This window comes from Bos indicus x Bos taurus, chromosome 29, assembly GCF_003369695.1.
Source record: "Bos indicus x Bos taurus breed Angus x Brahman F1 hybrid chromosome 29, Bos_hybrid_MaternalHap_v2.0, whole genome shotgun sequence".
In the NCBI taxonomy this organism is placed as follows: domain Eukaryota; kingdom Metazoa; phylum Chordata; class Mammalia; order Artiodactyla; family Bovidae; genus Bos; species Bos indicus x Bos taurus.
In genome coordinates, this window is record NC_040104.1 from 14,710,326 (window position 1) to 14,732,907 (window position 22,582).

At 50.1% G+C, this 22,582-nt stretch overlaps 1 protein-coding gene and 1 non-coding gene across 7 annotated transcripts in view; one reads left to right on the top strand and one right to left on the bottom strand.

Annotated features, from left to right (window-relative positions):
- Window positions 1–22,582, bottom strand: part of ST14 (suppression of tumorigenicity 14) — a 38,039-nt gene that overhangs the window by 13,659 nt on the left and 1,798 nt on the right. For 2 of the 6 annotated variants that reach the window (XM_027531861.1, XM_027531860.1), the window contains exons 1-7: window positions 20,253–20,385; window positions 2,879–3,038; window positions 2,580–2,707; window positions 2,297–2,367; window positions 1,593–1,750; window positions 1,360–1,395; window positions 777–1,017 (exon numbers count right to left, since the gene is read on the bottom strand). In XM_027531861.1, the coding sequence (XP_027387662.1) occupies window positions 777–1,017; window positions 1,360–1,395; window positions 1,593–1,750; window positions 2,297–2,367; window positions 2,580–2,707; window positions 2,879–3,038; window positions 20,253–20,285 (827 nt within the window). In that variant the 5' untranslated portion in view covers window positions 20,286–20,385. Of the gene's footprint in view, window positions 1–776; window positions 1,018–1,359; window positions 1,396–1,592; window positions 1,751–2,296; window positions 2,368–2,579; window positions 2,708–2,878; window positions 3,039–11,692; window positions 11,774–13,277; window positions 13,368–20,252; window positions 20,386–22,582 lie in introns of those variants that run through there. The other 4 variants (XM_027531865.1, XM_027531863.1, XM_027531864.1 and 1 more) reach the window with 3 other exon arrangements.
- Window positions 380–451, top strand: TRNAE-UUC. The gene has a single exon. It is a non-coding gene; the product is annotated as a tRNA-Glu (tRNA).

Consider the following 22,582-nt stretch of genomic DNA (forward strand, 5'->3'; position numbering starts at 1 on the left):
CTGGAGACCACTCTCTACCTCCCCTAATTGCCCAGCTACCAGTCTAGTGGAGGCGGCCCCAGGCTACGGAGCCCGCTGGAGTTATTCAAACCAACCCGTCCTAAGGTGTAACTCTGCCTTGCCTTTCCTGCAGAATCCACACAAAGGCTCTTACCCACATTATCCTCCAGGCCCCTCTGCCTTCTGAACAACCCTGGTGCCTCCCTCTGTGGCCCTGTGTGGCTCCTCCTCTCAGCAACTAACTGTCAGCTTGTGAGTAACAAACTGTTTTTTCAACAGCAGTCATCTCCCATTTGTAGGCCTCGGCATCACTGAGCAACAGTAAAACCTTCATTCACAATAACAAGGGTGGGGGGCTGGGGGTGGCGGGGGCGGGACTTCCCTGGTGGTCCAGCGGTTAGGACTTGGCATTTTCACTGCCATGGCCTGGGTTCAATCCCTGGTTGGGGAACTAAAATCCTGCAAGCCTTATGGTGTGGCCAAAAATAAAAAAGAGAGAAAAAAAAAAATACAGTAGTAGGCAGCACCGTGAGGTGGCAGGTAAAGGACAGATAAAGGAGCACCCTGCTCACCAGCATCTAGGGACCCGTGGGCCTCCAGCACCCTTGCCAAGGCTGATGGTCACCTCTAGATGCTCCCTGCAGCTCACGCTGAGGACCACGCCACCCCTGCTCTGTGATGCCTGCAACTCGGCCGTGGCCTGAAGTTCCAACCTCCACAGTGGTCATTCCAGAGGCTCAGCCCACCGCCCACCTCCACTCGCCCGGGACACTCACTGCACCACAGCCCGGGGTTCCACAGGGCTCAGGGTGTCATACACCGTGACCAGGTCACTGCCACGTTCATCGCAGGTGGCAACATCAAAGCTGCGGAAGGTGAGGCTCAGCACGGAGTCAGCGTCCCCCCGCAGCGTCCACTGGCAGCGGGCGTGAGATGGGTAGGGGCTGTCAGGGAAGCCGGGCGTGCTGAAGCGGATGGGCTCGCTGCCCTGGGCATGCAGGGCAAAGCTGCAGCTATCTGTGTGGGGTAAGAGGACACGGGGCAGAACTGGGCAGGAGAGCCACCATGACCCCCACCCACAGGGGTGCAGCCAGACCTGGCCCCTCTGAGGTGCCCCCGGCTGCTCTGGACCCAGGAGAGGCCGGGAAGGGGGTTTGCCTCTCAGGACCAGGTATTTATTGGTTGTACAGACGATCAGTTAGAGAAAGAGAAAGAAACCCAGTATGAAAGAAACCCAGCATGAAAGGGCAGAAGGATGTGCTGGCCATCACCACGTGTGACTTTGGGGGACCCCCTTGACTGAACGGGCATTTGGCCACATTGCTTCACTTCTCCTTCAGGAAGAGGGCAGATACTTACTGTCCTGGGTGTTCTGTATTATTCTGGGGTCACTGGCTGAAGAACAAGAGGGAGAAGAAAGCACTCACTCATGCAGTCCATTTCCTCATTCCCCTAGAGGGAAGTGCCCGGCCAGCTCGCAGTCTCCTCTGCCAGGCACTGACTCCAGGAGAGCTGAGGCCCCCACACCAGCCCAGGAGCAGGCTGTGCTCCAGGCTGGACAAACGCCCACCCCTGGTGCCCCCTGCACTCACGGAAGGCCACCACCGAGGTCATCACGAAGGAGCTCATGGAACGGGCTCGGGGTGGCACTGTGACCATGCGCTTCTCCGCCATGGCCTGCTCGGCTTCCTTCACCAGGTGCTTGGGGATGTCAAACTCTGACCAGTAGTAGGCAATGACGCTGCCCTCGCTGGGGAGAGAGGGCTGAGCCTGAGACGCTGACCTTCCCGGGTGCCCGGTGAAGACGGGGCAGGATTAAGAGCCTCCCAGCTGGAGAGACACTCACCAAGAGACCTTCTCCAGGCCGGTCCCCCCATGCTGCCCTAGGTTCCTGTATGCCCACCCACCTCCTGACCCCTGAGCCAGAGGCCTGGGCCCTTGACTCTCATAGTCTCACACCCAACCAGACTTGCTGGGGTTGCAGCTCAGGCTCAGGTGTGAGAGAAAGCCTGGAGTGGAGTGTGGGTTCTCCCTCTAGCCTGGGCACACTGAGTGACAGCTCGAGTCTGCTTCCTGAACTTGAAAGGGGCTGACGGTACCGCCTGCCATGCTGCCTCCATAAAAGATTAAACGAGGCTAGCAAAATCTAAAGTACTTTCCGGATAAAGTCAGAAGAAGGATTGGCGGGCATCCTGGCTCTTCAAGCAGGACCTCATGGCCTCATCATCCCGGCGGACCCCACACCCTGCCTGCCCCCGACAGCGGCCCCCCTCCCGGCAGCCCTCCCAGCACCCACCTGAAGGCAGTCACAGTCGACGTCTTGTGGTAGGGGCCCAGGACGGGGATCCCGCTGTATAAGAACTTCAGCTAAGGGAAGGAGAGGAGGCTGACAGCGGGCCAGAGAGCGCCAAGGACCCCGGCCCCCAGCCCAGGCCGCTCCCTCCCTCCTGGGACCTGGGCCCCCTTCCCAGGTCCTGGAGAGCCCCCGTCACACGTCTGGGGGCAGCAGGGGCCTCCTTTCTGCCGGGCGGAGGTGGGGATACCAGAGCCGACAGCAGCACCGGGGGGCAGGGACTCACCGCCTCCTTCACCTTCTTGGCCAGGTTTGCAAACTCAGTGGAGTTGGAGTTCTCGTAGGCATCCAGGAAGTTCTCGTTCCGGACACTCAGGTAGCCGTTGAAGATCTTCTGGACTCGCACATTCCGGTCTGCGAGAGACCCGGGGAGGACGGTGGTCGGACAGAGGGACGTACGCCCTCCAGTGCCCGAACCAGCCCAGCTGCCCTCAGCCACCTAGGGAGCCCACCCCCCGTGGCCCTGCCATCTCCTCTCCCTCCCCAGAACAGTATCCTCCGTCCACCCCGAGGAGGGTCACTCACCCTGGAAGTGCCACGCCAGGAGCCCTGCCAGGAGGGACAGCGCCAGGAAGGCGGCCAGCACGGCCATCAGCACCACCCACCGCCGCGGGCCGCCCTTCTCCACCTTACTGCTATTGTTGGCCGGCAAGAACTCCACGCCTTCCTCACAGCCATTCATATTCTGCACAGAGAAGCCAGTGCACTGCCCGTCAGAACCCCTGGCTCTGCAGCCTGCCAGCCCCACTGGGGAAGGACATGTCCAGGCTCTCAGGTCCAGCTACGTGAGAAAAACCAGGAGAACCGAGCAGCGGCCTCCCCTCCAGGCATCCACAGGCATGCACTGCCTGAGAACTGTGAGTGTAAATAAAAATGAAACAAGCAGCCCGCGTGAGCTCAGTCAGTTGAGACTGTCACCTCCATGAGTCACCTCGGATGTAGGAGGAGGGTCAGGTGTGGGGAGAGCCAGCCCAGCCCAGGGATCACCTCCTCAGCACCTCTGGGCAAGCTGCACTGTACACCCTGACCCCAATCCTTGCTCCACCAGTGTGTAACCAGCCAGAAGTAAAAAGGCAGTAACCTGGGCATCTCTGCAGTGCCACGGCAGGACAAGTCTCTGCCTTGAGCCTGAAGTCTCCCAGCCCAAGACACCATGGTGAGCTGAGAAGGCCAGGTCTCTACTGGAATCCATCCATGTCCATGCTCAGACCCAAGAGCATGAAAAACAAACGAAACTTCCAACAAACAGGATGGAGGGGGGTGGGGGGCTCCAGGAATAGGGGCACAAGTATAGACAGGAAGGTGGGGTGTCTGCAGCATGCAATGGCAGGTAGGCAAACTCATCCGCCTACAGCACACACTCTTATCTGCCGCCCTAATCCCTGGGGAGGGGCTGTGCCCTTTCAGAGTTAACTACCTCATACCCACTCCAACAGGGCTTGCCATAAAAGCAAAAGCCCCACCCCAAGTTCCACAGAGGTGCCCGTTTACCAGACGTGGCTGTTTTGGTGTGAACCTCAGATTTGTACTTGAGCTGACATTTCCTGGTTTGTCACATTCAGACATTCTCACACAGCTTACTCACTGCTGTGAGAGCTTGTCCCCACGCCTGCCACATTTGGGTATCTGTATCTCGAATTTTAGTTTCCTAATGGGTTATATTTGTGACTTCATCTAATATCAAACCCAGACATACACCCCATAGCTAACCCCACCATGATCATCGTACTACAATACATAAACAGATCAAACCAACACATTGTACACCTCAAAATTACATCTCAAAATGAAATAAAATTCTAAAAACAAAAAAGAAGCACACCCCAGAGTCAACCACTTAAGATGTTTCCAACCTGCTTGTTCTGGAATTTGTCTCCATATTTCTGAATAATACGCCAATACCACCAACTCGATTCATCTATAAAATATAATCAGCTGACTTATAGTACGGTAATCGGTGATTGCAGCCATGAAATTAAAAGGCGCTTACTCCTTGGGAGGAAAGGAATATGCTTTCCAGTAGTCATATATGGATGTGAGAGTTGGATTGTGAAGAAAGCTGAGCACCGAAGAACTGGTGCTTTTGAACTGTGGTTTTGGAGAAGACTCTTGAGAGTCCCTTGGACTGCAAGCAGATACAACCAGTCCATTCTAAAGGAGATCAGTCCTGGGTGTTCTTTGGAAGGAATGATGCTTCAGCTGAAACTCCAGTACTTTGGCCACCTCATGCGAAGAGTTGACTCATTGGAAAAGACTCTGATGTTGGGAGGGATTGGGGGCAGGAGGAGAAGGGGACGACAGAGGATGAGATGGCTGGATGGCATCACTGACTCGATGGACGTGAGTTTGAGTGAACTCCGGGAGCTGGTGATGGGCAGGGAGGCCTGGCGTGCTGCGATTCATGGGGTTGCAAAGAGTCAGACACGACTGAGCGACTGAACTGAACTGAATGTGTATTTCAAAGTCCTTCCTTCTGTCTTTCACCCATCTTCCCAAAAGATACAGGGCTAAAGTTAAAAAATATATTATGTCCATACTCTATGTTTTTATTATTAATCTTGAGAATATTGTTCACTATAGTTTCCTTCTCACTGCAATTTATTTATTTCTCCTGCTGTGAATATTCATTTACTCAGGTTTTTTTGTTTTTTCCACATATATCTAAGTCTTTCCATACAATCTAAGTGCTCTGTAACGTTCTTCTCACCTTCCACATATAAAGTCTGTCGAAGAACCTCTCATTTCATTTTCTTCCTGGAGGCACTCTGTCCTTTCCCGTAGCTGCTGTCTGGAACTTCCCCCACCACCGTGACCCTGGGGAGTTCCTGAATTCAACTTCCTGTTGGGTGGGTAATATCCCCAACCAGGAATCGATCCCAGGGTCATGGCAGTGAAAGCATTGAGTCCTAACCACTGGACTACCAGGGAACTTCCAATTCCCTCTTGCATTAAAACCCCTATTTCCTGGATTCCATGTCTTCACCTCTGTTGGCTCACTTCATTTCGGTGGACACATACTTCAGTAGTTTCTAGAGAGGGACATTTCTTGCAACTTTGCATGTTTCAGAAGGACCTTAACTCCGTACTCGTGTTTGTTACTGTCTGGGCTGGGTATAATTCAAATAATTTTCACTTAGAATTTTAAAGTCCCCAGTGTTCTACAGCTTTTAATTTTGCTTTGCAGAAATAAGATAATAGTACAAATCCATCATTTTTTATTCGTAATTTGTTGTCTTTCTCTGAAAATCCTGAGGAAGTGCTTGGAACTGGGTCTTTCAACTTCACAACACTGAGCTCTCCGTCCGCCCTTTGAGCTTGGAAAGTCTTATCTTTCAGTCTGGCAAAGTTTCCTGTATTATTTTAGATTATGTCCTCCCCTTTATCTTCTCTTTTCTGTTTCTGTAAGTCCTACTATATGGATCCTTTATTTATCCTTTCTCTGCTACTATTATCCATCTTGATTTTTAATCTATTTTTTCATTTCTGCTATCAAAACTTTCATCTCCAAAAGTTCTGTCTTGTTCTCTGACTTTTGGATGCAAAAATCTTCTCATCCTGATATTTCTATTGAGTAACTTTTCTCAATAGAGAAACTGCTGTTGATTTTCTCTTTTGTGTTGAAGGCTTTCCTTAAATGCCTGAGAATATGAGGCTATTTGCTCAAATTCAGGAATGAAGTCCTAAAGGTTGTTTGGAAGTTCTGTGGACATGGCCGGCCAGAGGCGGCTTCACTTTGGGCCACAATTCAGTGACTAGCCAGATATTTTATTGGACACTCCCTAGGATACTGCTAGGCTGTGTAGATCTTTTCTATGGGATGGCTTGGTTACTGCAGAAAATGATTTTCTAGTCTCCAGGATGGGATAATTTAAACCTAGCCACTAGCATTCAGAACATGGGAGAGAAGAGACCTATAACTGTTTTCGCCTTCACTGCAGCCCTCTGGCTCCCAGTGTCCTCGAGTCTGGAGAAATCAATTTCCCATCCCTTCTATGGGATGTGTGGATAGGAGCATTTTTATTTGGAGTGGAGGTGGGGCTCTGGAGATTTCTAATAATGCCCTTCCCTGTCTCACCTCTATCTTCTATAAATACCTGAGCCCCATTCCTGAGTCTGGCAGAGGACGTGATAGAGAAATACTAGAAGAATATTTCCAAGCATTAAAGAGAGTCGTATCTCTTCAAAGGGCTCAATGAATAATGAGAAAGATAAATGAAAAAGCACACATAACAAAATACATCATGATGAAGTTTCAGAACACCGAGGTTTAAAAGCATATCCTCTACTGCATGATATGACCGACAAGGGCCTCATTTCCAGAATATACGAACAGCTCATACAACCTAGTAACAAAAAACAAACACCTCAATCGAAAAATGGGTAGAAGACCTAACCACCCATTTCAAAGAAGACATACAGATGGCCAACAGGCACATGAGACGATGCTCAACCTAGATAATTATTAGAGAAATGCAAATCAAAACTACAGTGAGGTATCACAGGTATTCACTGGTCAGAATGGCCATCATCAAAAATTCTACGAATAATAAACGCTCAACAAGGTGTGGAGAAAGGGGAACCCTCTTACTGTTGCTGGGAATGTAAACTGGTTCAGCCACTGTTGAAAACAGTATGGAGGTTCCTCAAAACACTAAAAACAGAGTTGCCACGTGATCTAGCAACCCCAAGCCTGGGCCTATATCTGAACAAAACTGTAACTCAAAAAGATACATGTTCCCCTATGTTCCGGGCAGCACTATTCACAATAGCCAAGATATTGAAACGACCTAAATGTTGACCAAAGATGAATGGATAAAGAAGATGTGGTATATTTATACAATGGAATATTTCTCAGCCATAAAAAAGAATGAAATATCGTCATTTGCAGCAACATGGATGAACCTAGGGATTATCATACCGAGGGAAGTAAGTCAGACGAAGACAAATACCATATGATATCACGTATATGTGGAATCTAAAAATTGATACAAATGAATCAAGCAAAATTTCATGGTCATGGGTTGGAAGACTCAAGATAGTTAAGATAGTTAAGATAGTTAAGATGTCTTGTTTGCCTCAGCTGCCTACAGCATCAGCAGGCTGTTCACAGAAATTGATGAGCTGCTTCTGAAATTCGTACGCAACAAGCTCTGAAAAAGAACAAAACTGAAGGACTTACATCACCTTATCTTGAGATTTACTGCAAAGACAACAAATTTTTTTTTTTAAGTCATGCATTTCATTTCCAAGAGTGACTTTGATTCTTAGATGGTTCTTTTTTTAACCATAGCCTTTTCGATGCTATGAATTCACCACCTTCTTGTTCTTTCTTAGGCTACCAACTTGATTGTTTTTATATGATCTTCAGAATCATGTCTTTGCCCGTCTAGGTTGCAGGTTTGCTTTAAATGTCCAAAGGTCTTTGGTTGTCTAATAATACTGGAAAATGAAAAAAGAGTAAGGCTTTATCTAGACTCTGAGCAAACTGTGTGTCTATGTCTATATGTGTTGGAAGAAATGTAACAGAATAATAGTTTATTCAGTTTATTTTCAGCGTACAGGGTAACTTCACAACTGTTTCCTTACTCAAGCCCCACAACAACCCTGAAAGCATTCATGAGGGGCATCCTCGCTACTATTCTACAGAAAGGCAGGGGAAAATGATGAGTTTGTGGGATCACACAGCCACGAGGTGGCGCTCCAGATTTGACCTTCATCTTCGGCCTCCCTCGGTCAGCACCCAGAACTCAGGGTGGGAAACTCAGGTGGGAAACGGGAAAGCCAACTCCTTGGGAAGGAAAGGTGGCTGACAGCATGGACAGTGGAGCCCAGGCGCAACCCCAGGCTGGCTGCGGAGCACGGTGTCGGCGGTGGGGCTGGCTCCAAGGTCTGTTCGTCCCTGCAGTGTGAATCCTGGGCTCCGATCAGCCCAGAAATGCTGTTTAATCAGTAACTAGATGACTTCTTTTATTACCCCACTCTTGGCTCCACTTTCAGGTATATGAGAGATCATCTTGCCTAACCCAGTCATTTTACTGATAAGGAGACTGAGGCTGAGAGACAGGGCGTGACTTGTCCAAAGTCACAAGGGAGGTGTTGCTGCTGCTGTTCATCACTAAGTCGTGTCTGACTCTTTGTGACCCCATGGACTGCAGCACGCCAGGCTTCCCGGTCCTTTAGCATCTCCCGGAGTTGACTCAAACTCATCTCCACTGAGTCGGTGATGTCATCAAACCATCTCAACCTATGTCCCCCTTTTCTCCTTTTGCCTTCAATCTTCCCCAGCATCAGGGTCTTTTCTAATGAGTCAGCTCTTCCCATCAGGTGGCCAAAGTATTGCAGCTTCAGTTTCAGTCCTTCCAATGAATATTCAGGACTGATTTCCTTTAGGATTGACTAATTGGATCTCCTTGTTGTCCAAGGGACTCTCAAGAGTCTTCTCCGACACCACAATTCGAAAGCATCAGTTCTTCAGCATTCAACCTTCTTTATGGTCCAACTCTTACATTTGTACGTTGACTATGGGAAAAACCATAGCTTTGACTCTATGGACCTTTGTTGGCAAAGTGATGTCTCCCTTCACAAAGGGAGTGAAGCCAGTAAAACAACAAAGAGGGATAAGCCACACCAACCCTTGTGGCTGGGGTTTTACAGATGCGTGGGACCGGGAGGCCCCCAGGGAAATAGGAGGCAGGCAGTTCCCACCAGCTCAGGCTCAACGGCAAACACAGTCTTCTCCCTACATGCGACCACCTCTACAGGCCAAAGAGCCAATGGAAGCGGGAGGATGTGCATGCCCACCTGGGCCTCTCCTTTCTCTTTCATAAAGTAAACACGTTCGCAGGTGCACACATAAAACCCAGTGCTGTGCTGTGAAGCAGGTACTGGCCTACCACAAACAGAGGCCACACAACTCTCACAGCCTCTTCTCACCAACCGGCTTGAGTCAGATCCTGGAGGCTCAAGGCCAGCTCAGACAAGAGAGTGAGGAATGACTTCCTGGAGAACAGACAGACATCATAGGTGCACACGGAGGGACTCACAGGTGCACACAAAGCTCCTGGAGGGATGACCCAGGGAGCGGGACACCAGGGCAAATCAGATCACCATCCTGTCCACCCGACTTCTTGGAGGGATTGAGGAGGGGGGTACCACCCAAAGACCAAGGAGGAAAGACATGTAAGCCCTGGAGAATATCCTATTTCCTGCCGGTTTAAAGCACATCAGTGCAAATGATGCCTATCCTCCCCAAAGTCAGGGATTGTCCCAAAACCAAATTTATAGAAGGTAAAAAGGAAAAGGCATATTTTATTTGATGCTATAGGAAAGATCCTTGTGGGCTTCCCTGGTGGCTCAGTGGTAAAGAACCCTCCTGCCAGTACAGGAGACGTGGGTTCGATTCCTGGATCAGGGAAGATCCCCTGGAGAAGGGAATGGCAACCCACTCCAGTATTCTTGCCTGGAGAATCCCATGGACAAAGGAGCCTGGAGGGCTACAGTTCATGGGGTCGCAAAGAGTTAGACACGACTGAGTGAACAACAGACCCTTGTGGCCACCCTACTCCTGTTAAGTACCAGACTCACCAGAGCTAAAAGCTACATGCTTAGCGAGCAAAACTGTGTCCAAATCAGCCTCAGAAGCCTCCTCTGGACAGCACCCTTTGCCCAGTTCCCCGAGTGCCCCTGGATGGGCTGGCACCACTGCTCGCCCGCCAGGCCGGCTCTCCAACCGGCTCCAGGGACCAGCAGATCCAGAGCCAGCAGCTGCAGCTGGCAGCCCATTACCGTCCTTGTGGGAGAACAGCTACTGGTGAGTGCTTGTGTTTACAAACAGCAGAAAGGTCAGTAATGACCCAAAAATCCACAGGAGATTCCAGTCAAAGCAGACAGAGAAGAAATAAATAGTCACACCAGGCTCTCCTTTTTAAGACTGTTCCTCATTTGGCCAAGGTTGGGTGTGATCTGTTGGGAAGGCAGCGGATGAAGCTGAGGCTTAAGAGGTCTCGGGCAGTCCTGGGAGGGGCCATGAAATGCCCTCACGTGATGCCTGATGACGTGCTCCTGCAGCTGAGGATCAAGATCAAGGGGCAGAAGTGATGTCACTGGCTGCAGACACTGACCTGAGGCTAGACAGGGTGGCTGGCTTCATGCGCCACTCCCAGCTCCACCGTGAACTGCTGGTCACAGGTTCCGTGACTCAGTATACCCACCAGGTTGGATAGATTTCAATTCTTTTGTAAGAGTTATTTGTTTCTTTATTTTTGACTGTTCTGGGTCTTAATTGCACACAGGCTCTCTCAAGTTGAGGAGGGTGGTGGCTACTCTCTAGCGGCGGTGCACGGCTCTAGAGCATGGGCTCAGTAGTTGTAGCACACAGGTTAGCTGCTCTGCAACATGTAGGATCTTCCCAGACCAGGGATCGAACCTGTGTCCCCAGCATTGGCACATGGATTCTTAACAACTAGACCACCAGGGAAGCCCCAGATGGATGTCAATTCCATGATGAGAACCAGAAAATATCCGTGACATGGTTCAAACAAGAAAGCATGGTGTGCATGCCTGCAATCATTTCCCAAGGTGAGGGTCCATCTCGTGCAACTTTGAAGATGCCTTTATTTTCAAGAGGAAAAGACAAAGCCAGCATAACTCTCTTGGCCACTCCCCAATGCCAGGTCAAGTTAGATCCTGGCCAGAATCCCTAGCAACTCAGCATGGCTCAAGGCTACCAGAGACGACACAGCAAGGAGTTAATTCCAAAACCTAACACTGTATTTGTCACCCTGGGAGATACTGAGCACAGTACAATGCATGGCACTGAGATACCAGGGGTGAACCTGGAGAAAGGCCCCTTCTTCAAGTTGCTAGTTATGAAGGGACCCTGTCTCCAGGCAGGAGGGGCCCTACTTAGATGGGCTCTCTCCAGTTTAATCAGCAGCATGGGCTTACCTGGTGGTCCAGTGGATAAGAATCCACTTTGCAATGCAAGGCATACTGGTTTGATCCCTGGTCCGAGAAGATCCCATATCGGGCAGCTAAGCCTGAATGCCACAACTCCTGAACCCAAGCTCTAGAGCCCACGAGCCCACAACTACTGAAGCCCACATGCCCTAGAGCCTGTGAACAGAGAAGCCACTGCAATGAGAAGCCCGTGCACCTCAACTAGAGTAGTCCCCGCTCTCTGCAAGTAGAAAAAACCCAGGCGCAGCAACGAAGACCCAGCACAGCCAAAAAATAAATAAATAAATCTTAAAAAACCAGCACCCATCAAAAAAAAATTCAAGCGGCTATAAGTAGAAAGCAGCCGACATGCAGGCTCTCAAGGGAAGGGACTTCACTCACTCTACGGTCACTGCAGTCCCGGCCCCGCACAATGACCAGCACAGAGAGGACACTTGATCCGCTCATCACAGGATGACTGAAGCAACAAAGGAGAAGGGAAAAGACACCCATGTTGGAATCCACTCACTCACCAGCCCTGGGGCAACTGATTTCCCAAAGAAGGCAGATTCTCAAGGAACAGGAGGCTCCCCTCAATCGCACCACCCCAGCATTTCCCAGACTTGCCTGGTGTGAAAAAGAATGATTAAAACACACCAGCAAAAGGAGCAGAGTGCTTGCCCAGCATCCAGATCCCCTGGTCCCTCTCCTGGGAGGTTCCGATGCTGCGGAGCAGGGGCACCACCCCAGGATCTGCAAGCTTACCCCGCATCCCAGGTCATTCTCAGGAAATGGATCTGGAGAGTACCTGCCAGGCCACCTATCCTTTCCCGGAGGCTGCTGGCCGGGCCCACCCACCTCCCCTCTCAGTGAGAGGAGCCCGCCAGCTGGGTCATGTCAGTTTCAGTCGGCCTATTTTAAGCAATCGCCTGGGATGCAAGGTACCTGCAAGAGGGGCTGGACTTGGCGCCCAAGCTCAGGGCCCTCCCACAACAGCTTATGAGTAGCACCCAGAAGTCCCGGAGGCTGCCAGCAGACACACACTGCCAGCCGAGGCTCGTCAGCAGCAGATGGACTCCCTGAGTCCTCTGCCTTCTTGTTGCTTGACCCTCTGACCCTGCCCTTTCAACCTGGTCACTTTTCTCAGCTGCTGACCTGCCAGGAAATGGGTGAGGCGGCGGGGCCCTACAGAGGATCCAGAATTACCTGCAGATCTGTGACCCCACGGCATCCAGGAGAACAGAAAGCTGACTCAGAGCCAACGGCTCCCACTGGAGGAAATAAACCTAAACTCCGTACACCTGGTCAGAGCTGGACAGAAAGTTCCCAGAGTCTAACTCAGCCGACCGTGGGCACTGCGGGCACAGGACCTGGTGATTCTCTGCCAGTCACCATCCAGCTCCTGCAGGTTTCACGCCTGTATCCCCTCCCCATTCCTGGCACTGCCCAGGGCCCCGGCTGGCCACACCACTGTGGCACCAGGACCACACACACCTGCAACCAGACTCGGCAGATACAAGCCTCTTCTTTCTTCTACGAGCGGTCGAGGTGGGTGGATTTCTACCCCTCCAATACTGGTCTGGGCGTGTTAACCTTGTCCTCAGCCAGGCGGCCCCCAGACCTGTGAGGAAGTAGGTTGGTGCCCACCCCACCACTGTGAAAGGCTCGGCTCACATCACCACCTCCGAAGCCCAATGTGTCCCCGAGGACAAAGCCAGGGCCCAGCCCCTCCAGGAAGTGTCTGTGGACCACCTCAGTCCACAGTCTTTGTCCCTGGGACCTCTCCTCCCTTAGACCCTTGGCATCAATGATATCCCCAGGGCACAGCGGGCAGACAGGCAGTCCTGGGAGGTCAGGCGCCCCAGTTTCCTCTTTCTATTGCTTCTCTCCCCCACACCCTCTACCCTTGACTTTGCCCAGGGTTAGAACCTGACTGACAGACTGACTGAAGGATTTCGTTCTTCACAGCCAGAATTAAGTAGCTTACCCAAGACAGGTTCCAAGGCCCAGGGAACTTTCCAGACTTGTCTCCACTCTCCGGGAAGGGGAGAGAAAGCTCAGTCTACACCCCAGGGATCAGCTGACACCTCGCCAAGCTCTCTGGTGTCAGCCACCCCGTCACGTGCTATACCTTCAGCATCTAACTTTAGACCCTCCTGGTCTCTTCCTCTCCCAGTCCTCATTTAAATGCTCCCCCTCCTTTGTTATTCTAAGCAGAGAATTCTATCTCAGATGGGCTCCAAGATTCATAACAGAGCAGCACCCCTCAATACAGCCAGTCTCTTTGATCCCACAAACTTTGACCTCACTGTGTCCTTTTTGGTCAGAAACCCTCTTCCGGGCCCAGCCACATCCACCTTTCTCCTGTCACCTGACTGGGAGCAGAAGTATCTGCCTGCAGGGGCAAAACCAGGCACATTGCCCCAAAAGCTGAACCAGAAAGAAACTGAACAAGAAACCAAGAAACTAACAAGACTAAGAAGCTAACGAAGGAGAAACTGAAGACCGAGGTTAAAGCAGCAATGTGTAATTTCTTTTCATCTTTCTTCTTTTTTCTCACTGAGCCCACATTCCAGTTTCATGGGATAGTGCTTTTTTAGTCGTTAACACTTTTGTTGAGATCACTGTAAATTCAAATGCAGTCGTAAGAAATAATACCAAGATCCCTTGTACGCTTCACCCAGTCTCCCTCAACGGTAACATCTCGTAAGACTATAACACTACGACACTGTTATAACCCACAGATCTGATTCAGCTTTCCCATTTTACTTGTACTCATTATAATAAGTTCCATAAGATTTTATCACTGGTGTATGTCTGTGTATGTATATGTCTGTGTACCAACAGTCAGGATTCTGAACCAAGACTTCCCTGGCAGTCCAGTGGTTAAGACTCCTCGCTTTCAGCGCAGCAGGCGTGGATTCGACCCCAGGGACTGTAACCCACCAGACTCCTCTGTCCGTGGGATTCTCCAGGCAAGAATACTGGAGTGGGCTGACATTTCCTTCTCCAGGGAATCTTCCTGATGCAGGGATTGAACCCGAGTCTCCTGCATTACAGGCAAATTCTTTACCATCTGAGCCACCAGGAAGGCCCCAGGAATGTTAGAAAAGTGAAAGTGGGAAAGTGTTAGTTGCTCAGTCATTTCCGACTGTTTGCAACCCTATGGACTGCAGCCCGCCAGGCTCCTCTGTCCGTGGTATTCTCCAGGCACGAATGCCGGAGCGGGTTGTCATTTCCTTCTCCAGGGCCAGGAACATTAGCTCAACTACAAATCTAGCAGTTTGGGAGAAAGCACTGAATATGCAAACAAGAAAGTCCCATCACCAGAGAGAGGCCCCAGTCCACGACTACAACCCGTGCAAGGACAGAGCGAGGAGAGAACTCCGGATCCGTGTCCGGTCCCATCCCCCGGGGGCCACCCTTTCTGGGGAAAATAGCTTTTTCGGCTAGGGCCAGCATTACAAAGTTCTCCCTTCCCCCAGGGCACTCGGCATCACAATAGCCCAGCATATTAGCATTGCAATAGAACCAGCCTGATTCCTCCCAGCTCCTCCAGCTCCAAGCAGCTACAGAAACACTCCTCTGGGTCTGCTCTTTGTCCAGCTCAAATGCTCAACTCAACCAACCATTCAAACTGTTTAAACCTCTGGTCATCTGGTGCCACTTCACAGGAGCAATGTTCCCGTTAAGACCTGGAACCCAGAATTCAGCAGCAGAATTCAAATGGGTCAGGGCTGTTCGTCAATTTCTTCCGCTAGCCCCTTGGCTCTGTTTCCATTCATTGTTTCATAACACAGGCAATTAGCACACATAAATACCACAAATAAAATAACAATACAGAATGACACATCCACTGGATGAAACTTTACACAGCAATCAAGAATAGTTTTTCAAAGAGTAGGAAACAACTCTCTAAAATACAATGTTAACTGAAGAAAAACAAAGTCAGTGCTGGGCCCTTCCCACCCTTCCAAACTCCCGCTTAGGTGCCTCCTCTGAGACGCTCCCCAGGAAAGCCCTGCCCCTTCTGGTCTCCCCAGCGTTCCAAGCACAGCTCCAGGGGCAGTTGGTCAGCGCTCAAGGTCAACCACCTGCTCCTTAAGGATGGAGGTGGGGAGCGGGAGGGAGCCCTGTCTTGTTCCACAATCCCAGCATGCATAAAGATCTGTAATGAATGTGTGATGAATTAGTTCATTACAACCATGCCTTTAGCTGCAGAACAGGAAGAACATTATGATTCCATTTGGGAAAGAATACATGTACACATATATATTAATATGCATAAAAGTATTGGTTCATGCATAAAAGACCGGGAGAATAGAAGTCAAACTATAGGGATTATGAAACCTGGGGGAGAGAATTTCAGAGGAATTTCACTGTGTATATTTCTACATTGTTCAAGTTTAAAAAAAAGTCCTGAGGCGCCCCTGGTGGTCCAGTGGTTAAGAAACTGCCTGCCAATGAAGGAGACACAGGTTTCATCCACGGGTTCAATCCCTGGTCCGGGAAGATCCCACATGCAGTGGAGCAACTAACCCTGTGGTTCACAACTACTGAGCCCACGTGTGCTACTGAATCCCACTCACCCTAGAGCCCGTGTTCTGCAACAAGAGAAGCCACCGCAATGAGAAGTCTGCACACCGCAAGAAGAGTAGCCCCTGCTCACCACAACTAGAGAAAACCCGCACAGCCAAAAATAAATAAACGTCCTTTCCTAATTTCAATAATCAGAAAAAAGAAAGCAACTTTTTAATAGAAAATATACACAGGCAATACCAAGATATTAAAAAGCCTCTCTAGAGAATTCCCTGGTGGTCCAGCAGTTAGGACTGCACGCTTTCACTGCTGAGTGCCTGGGTTCAACCCCTGGTCAGGGTACTAAGATCCCACAAGCCGTGCGGTATGGCCAAAAATAAATAAAATATGAAAATAATTGTTTAAAGTATGACCAAGTAAAAAAGCTGGGGAGCGGGGAGATTTAGTTGACATTTTAGGGAGACACATTACAGGCCTGGCTTCATCAACTCAAAACTCTGGGTCTGCCGTGACACCCTGCTGGCTCCTTGGACTCCTTCGGTCCCAGCCGTGGGAGGCTGAAGGCTTGGCGTCTGCAGTCAGGGTGGTGCGCTCGCTCTCAGCGAAGCCGGACAGAGTGCTATTCTGCACGGCCTCTCCAGCAGGCAGCCCAGGGCCTTCTGACTCATGATTAAGTCATCCCAGGTGTCGGCCTTTCCCTCCCGGTAGGATGCCACCGACAGAGACGATTTCTCCAAGATCACGTCAGAGCTGTTTTGATATAAGAAATGACACAGGAAGGACGCAGGGGCAGCCCCAAGGCCACCGCCCTGAGCGACTTGGGTGCGTGAGGGCACCCTCTTGGGCACAGCTGTGCAGCGAGACACCCGTTCCTCCAGCCTGCAGTCCTCCACTGTGCCCAGCAGACAGGAGGCTGAGACGCCTTCCAGAACATACACTGCACATATACAACCACACACTAGGTAAACCCCTGTACATGGCACAGACCGCACAGAGCATGCAAACCATAAACAACCTGATTCGTTTCCTCTGGCAGGTGAAGTTCTTCTATTTTAAAATTCCCATTATGGGCTTCCCTGGCGGCTCAGTGGTATAGAATCAGCCTGCCAGTGCAGGGCTTGACCCCTGGTCAGGGAAGATCCCACATGCAGCAGAGCAACTAAGACCTTGCACCACAACTACTGAGCCTGTGCTCTAAGCCGGGGAGTCGAAACGACTGAAGCCCACGTGCCCTTGAGCTCCACACAAGAGAAGCCACCGCAATGAGAAATCCGTGCACCGCAACGAAGAGGAGCCCCCCCTCACCGCAACTAGAGAAAAGCCCGCACAGCAACGAAGACCCAGCACAGCCAAAAATAAATAAATTTAAAAAAATTTTTTTTTAAATTCCCATAATGATTTTTAACCATGCATATCCTAAACAAAAGCTACATTTTTCAGCATCATCTCCAGTCGGTCTCCTGGTTTACCAGGTGAGGTTTACCAACCTCAACAAAGGAGAAACCAGTCAGGTGTGGTGTGAGAGGTCGGCAGTGGACCCATGTTGGCGCCTGGGGCTCAGGACTCTGTCCAACCACGTGTCCCAGGGCTTTGCTGGGGATGTGCGTCAATCACCCACCCTTTGGAATACAACTGTACAATGGCTTTGCGGTTAAGGCCGTAGACTTTGAAGTCGCACAGATCTAGGTTTGAACTCTCACTCTGCCTCTAACTGCCTTTCAGCCATTCCATTCAGTTCCGTTCTGTCACTCAGTCATGTCCGACTCTTGGTGACCCCATGGACTGCAGCACGCCAGGCTTCCCTGTCCATCACCAACTCCTGGAGCTTGCTCAAACTCATGTCCATTGAGTCGGGGATGCCATCCAACCATCTTATCCTCTGTCATCCCCTTCTCCTCCTGCCTTCAATCTTGCCCAGCATCAGAGTCTTTTCCAATGAGTCAGTTCTTTCCGTCAGGTGGCCAAAGTATTGGAGTTTCAGCTTCAGCATCAGTCCTTCCAATGAACATTCAGGACTGAGTTCCTTTAGGATGGACTGCCTGGATCTCCTTGCAGTCCAAAGGACTCTCAAGAGTCTTCTCCAACACCACAGTTCAAAGGTATCAATTCTTCAGCACTCAGCTTTCTTTACAGTCCAACTCTCACATCCATACATGACTACTAGAAAAACCATAGCTTTGACTAGACAGACCTTTGTCGGCAAAGTAATATCTCTGCTTTTTAATATGCTTTCTAGGTTGGTCATAGCTTTTCTTCCAAGGAGCAAGTGTTTTTTAAATTCATGGCTGCAGTCACCATGGCTGCAGTGATTCTGGAGCCCCCAAAAATAGTGTCTCACTGTTTCCATTGTTTCCCCATCTGTTTGATAGGACTGGATGCCATGATCTTCGGTTTTTGAACGTTGAGTTTTAAGTCAGCTTTTTCACTCTCCTCTTTCACCTTCATCAAGAGGTTCTTTAGTTCCTCTTCACTTTCTGCCATTAGAGTGGTATCATCTGCACATCTGAGGTTGATATTTCTCCTGGCAATCTTGATTCGAACATGTGCGTCATCTAGCCCAGCATTTCGCATGATGTACTCTGTATATAAGTTAAATATGCAGGGTGACAATATACAGCCTTGACTTACTCCTTTCCTAATTGGGAACCAGTCTGTTCCATGTCCGGTTCTAACTGTTGCTTTGTGAGTTGCATACAAATTTCTCAGGAGGCAGGAAAGGTGGTCTGGTATTCCCATCTCTTGAAGAATTTTTCACAGTTTGTTGTGATCTACACAATCAAAGGCTTTGGCACAATCAATAAAGCAGAAGTAGATGTTTTCCTGGAACTTTCTTGCTTTTTCAATGATCCAGCAGATGTTGGCAATTTGATCTCTGGTTCCTCTGCCTTTTCTAAAACCAGCTTGAACATTCAGAAGTTCACACTTCACATACTATTGAAGCCTGGCTTGGAGAATTTTGAGCATTACTTTGCTAGCATGTGAGATGATTGCAATTGTGCGGTAGTTTGAACATTCTTTGGCATTGCCTTTCTTTGGGACTGGGCCATTATGAAAACCTTTTGAATCTCAGTATTGTCATCTGTAGGGGCTTCCCAGGTGGCGCAGTGGTAAACAATTCACAACAATTCACCTCCCAAGGCAGGAGACACAAGACACACAGATTTGATCCCTGGTGGGGAAGATCCCCTGGAGGAGGAGATGGCAATCCACTCCAATATTCTTCCTTGGAGACTCCCATGGACAGAGGAGCCTGGTGGGCTACAGTCCATGGGGTCACAAAGAATCAGACACGACTGAGCAACTGAATACACATGGTCATCTATAAATTAGGCATTTTTCTCCTATGGTTGCTGTGAGGATAAGAAAGAATAAACCAAAGTGTTCGTATTTAGTGATGGGTAGTAATGACTGTCATCCTATTCTTCTTCACCGTTCACCACCATCACCACCAACTTACGAGAACAATGGATCCAAGATTCTGAGCCGTTAGTCAACCATCACAAGGGTTCTAAATTCTGTTGCTAAGCGTAGAAGAACAAGCAAATTCTGAAAACGTGAGCTTCCAAGATGGAATTCTCAGTAGGAATCTGCTTCTAGAAAAGTTCTTAGCAAAGAAAAAAGGGCAAATACTGCCCACAAACATTGAGCAAACCCCAAACACTCTTCTCACCACTGCCAGCCCGGGTGAGAGTTCCATGAGCCTCTCAGAAGTTCCCAGTGATCCTTCCTGTACTACCAAATGGTTATTATAAATGTGTTCAGTCCCAGAAAGTCCCAAGAAGAAAAATCCATTTTCTTACCAAATCAAATCAGCCCTCACCCTTAGTGCTTCATCCCTTTCTGAGCCCACTGGGCTACTAGCCCTGTATTTCACTAAGGCAGTCCAAGTGGAATACAGCAAAGCCAGTCTGGCTTGGGTTCAAATCCTGATCTCACCATTGTTTCGCTCTGTGACCTTAGGCAAGTTACTTAGCCTCTCTGCGCTCCACTTCCTTCACTTATAAAAGGATAATAATAGTACTGATGCTAAGAGGTATAATACATGGTCCATGCTCAATAAACTCGGCAATGATTAGCATTCTGAACACTCCAGCAGCATGCATGTGGCCAGAAGCCACATCTTTGGGACCTGGGCTCCTTGGGGGCTTGTCACACTCACCACTTTTCTAAGAACAGACTTTCTCTTTTAGGAGACATGAGCCAATAGCCTGGGCAGAACCACAGGCCAGAGAAGGAGATGGCACCAGAGGAACTCCAGAACCATGGCAGCCACAGACCACAGCTGGCCACGAGAGGTGGAGGAAGGGGGCTGTGATGAGATGCACCCCCACCAAGGAGCCAGCTCATGGCGACTCCCAGGGGTTTGCAGGCGACACAGCCTTCTTCCTTGGGCAGCTGTCAAGCTAGTGTCATCTTCTCTTACCCTCAGTTTTCCCGTGTTCTGAATGAAGGCCATGGATTTCCAGGTCTTCCCAGGACCGAGGTGGAGGGAAGGCTGGGTAAGAGCTGAGGAACACAGGCTTCCTGTCCATTCACAGCACCTAGGTCTCAGTACCCCGCCAACCCCCCACCGCACACACTTCTCAGCACAGGGCCTTCCCCTTCCGGAGGGGCCAGCACAGAACCGAGAAAGAAGGAAGTGCTTACAGTTCTGTTTTGTGTGGTAGGAGGCAGAAAGGGTCGAGTAGCCAGTCTCAGCACCATTTCCCCTTCCCAGGAGGACCTTGTTCATAGAAGCCAAGTAAAGGGAGGAGAAATAAAGACTGGAAGAGGGTCTCCATCACTGGGGGGACATTCCCTGTGTTCCAGAGACAGGCCACAAACCTGTACACCAGGCTGAACCTTATAAAAGGCTTGCATGTAAATTACCCCTTTTAATCTGTGCAACAAGCCTGTAACATACATATCATTCTTATAACATAGAAACTGAAGCATAGAAAGATTAGGTAACATCTTTGAGATCACCTGGAGGGAAAGCAGTGGCATCAGGTCTTGGCTCCACATTAAATATTGCTGTCACCACGTCACAGGTGGCTCTGGCTATAATTCACCTACCCTGGTCCTTCAAGCCTGGGTCAGACACCCCTCCTAAGTGGCCCCCCAGCTTCTCCAGAACCCAGTTCTTACCATGAAGAATCAAATATCTCTATGCTACACTATGGCATCACTGACTCAATGGACATGAGTTTGAGCAAACTCTGGCACACAGTGAATGACAGAGGAGCCTGGTGTGCTGCAGTCCGTGGAATCGCAGAATCAGACACAAGTCAGCAACTGAAACAATAACAGTGCTACACCCTACTGGGCGGTCCCTGAAGGCAGAGACTGTGTGGCTGGGCTCTCCCTCAGGACACTTGCTCTGTCGACGGGCCCCCAATAACTATCTGTCATGTGGATGACCAACTAACAAAGAGAGGAGACCCTGAGAATAGCCAGAGCTGCAGAGCCTGGCCCCTGAGACATCTGATTTTGACCCCACCAAATCTGCTCTCCTAATCCTGGTCTCCGCATGCCGAGGGGACACTGAGTCTCACCCGGGCAACACCGACTTGAGAAAGAACCAAGGACTCCTTCCAAGCAGCTGCCTGACCACCATCTAAGGTTCGACTGGGGCCAAGACAGTCAGTGAGGCAGGCTTCCCAGTTACCGTCAGTGTCCATGATGACTGACATCCGTGCCCCTACTCGCATGCAGGCTGGGCTCATGGTCCCAAGACAGGACATGTACATCAGGTCTCTGCAAACACTGGGGAACACATAGATGGCCACCTCCCACTGAATAGTAATAGGATCAGGTGGAGGGCGCTGGGGCCACAGTCATCAGCCTTGGGAAGGAGGCAGCCAGATCCGAGCATCACCAAACAGAACCTTTCTCCTGCCATGAAGGGATGGAAGTGGCCAGGAGAAAGGAACGCAAAAGCAACAGTGCTTCTTAGGGACTCAGCGTGACCCAGACTGGCTCTGCTAACGCAGAGGACAAACCCAGGGGCAGCGGCTACGCTCCTGGTCAGAAGACAGCCGAGGCAGAGTCCGCAGACCCTGGCTGCAAACATGGCAGGGTGATCAGAGTGTGAGAGAGCTGGGGAAGCATGAAGCAGGAAGGCACAAGGGGAGACTTCCTGGAGAAACTGAAATGAGCTTTGGGCACAGCAAGCTACTTCCTTCAGGACTGTGTTAAACAACCGCTCAGTCATGTCTGACTCTTTGCGACTCCATGGACTATAGTCCACCAGGCTCCTCTGTCCATGGGATTCGCTGGGCAAGAATACTGGAGTGGGCAGTCATTTCCTTCTCCAAAGGATCTTCCCATCCCAGGGATTGAACCTGGGTTTCCTGCATTGTAGGCAGATTCTTTGCTGTCTGAGCCACCAGGGGAGCCCAGAGTCATGTCTAATTTTCATGCACATCTCTTAGCATGGCTCTCAAGAGCATAAGGGCCTCCAGGGAAATAACCAGATCTTATTTGTCTTTGAGCGCCCAGCCCAAGACCAGGACACCATACTGCTGGTTCCAAGGAGCTTGGCAGGAGGAGAGATGCAGTGATCCACGTGGGAGAAAATGGCAGAACTGGCGTGGAGAATGATGAGCTTCACGGAAGGTGAGAAATGAGGAGGGACCAAAGGGGAAGGAAGTGAGGGCTGACGGGTGGCCATGGGAGCTCAAAGGCCAGTGTGGCATGTGGGCAGTGTCGGCTGGAGAGGGTCCCTGAAAGGGAAGTGAGGAAGAAGGAGGGAAGAAAAACAGTCCTGAAATA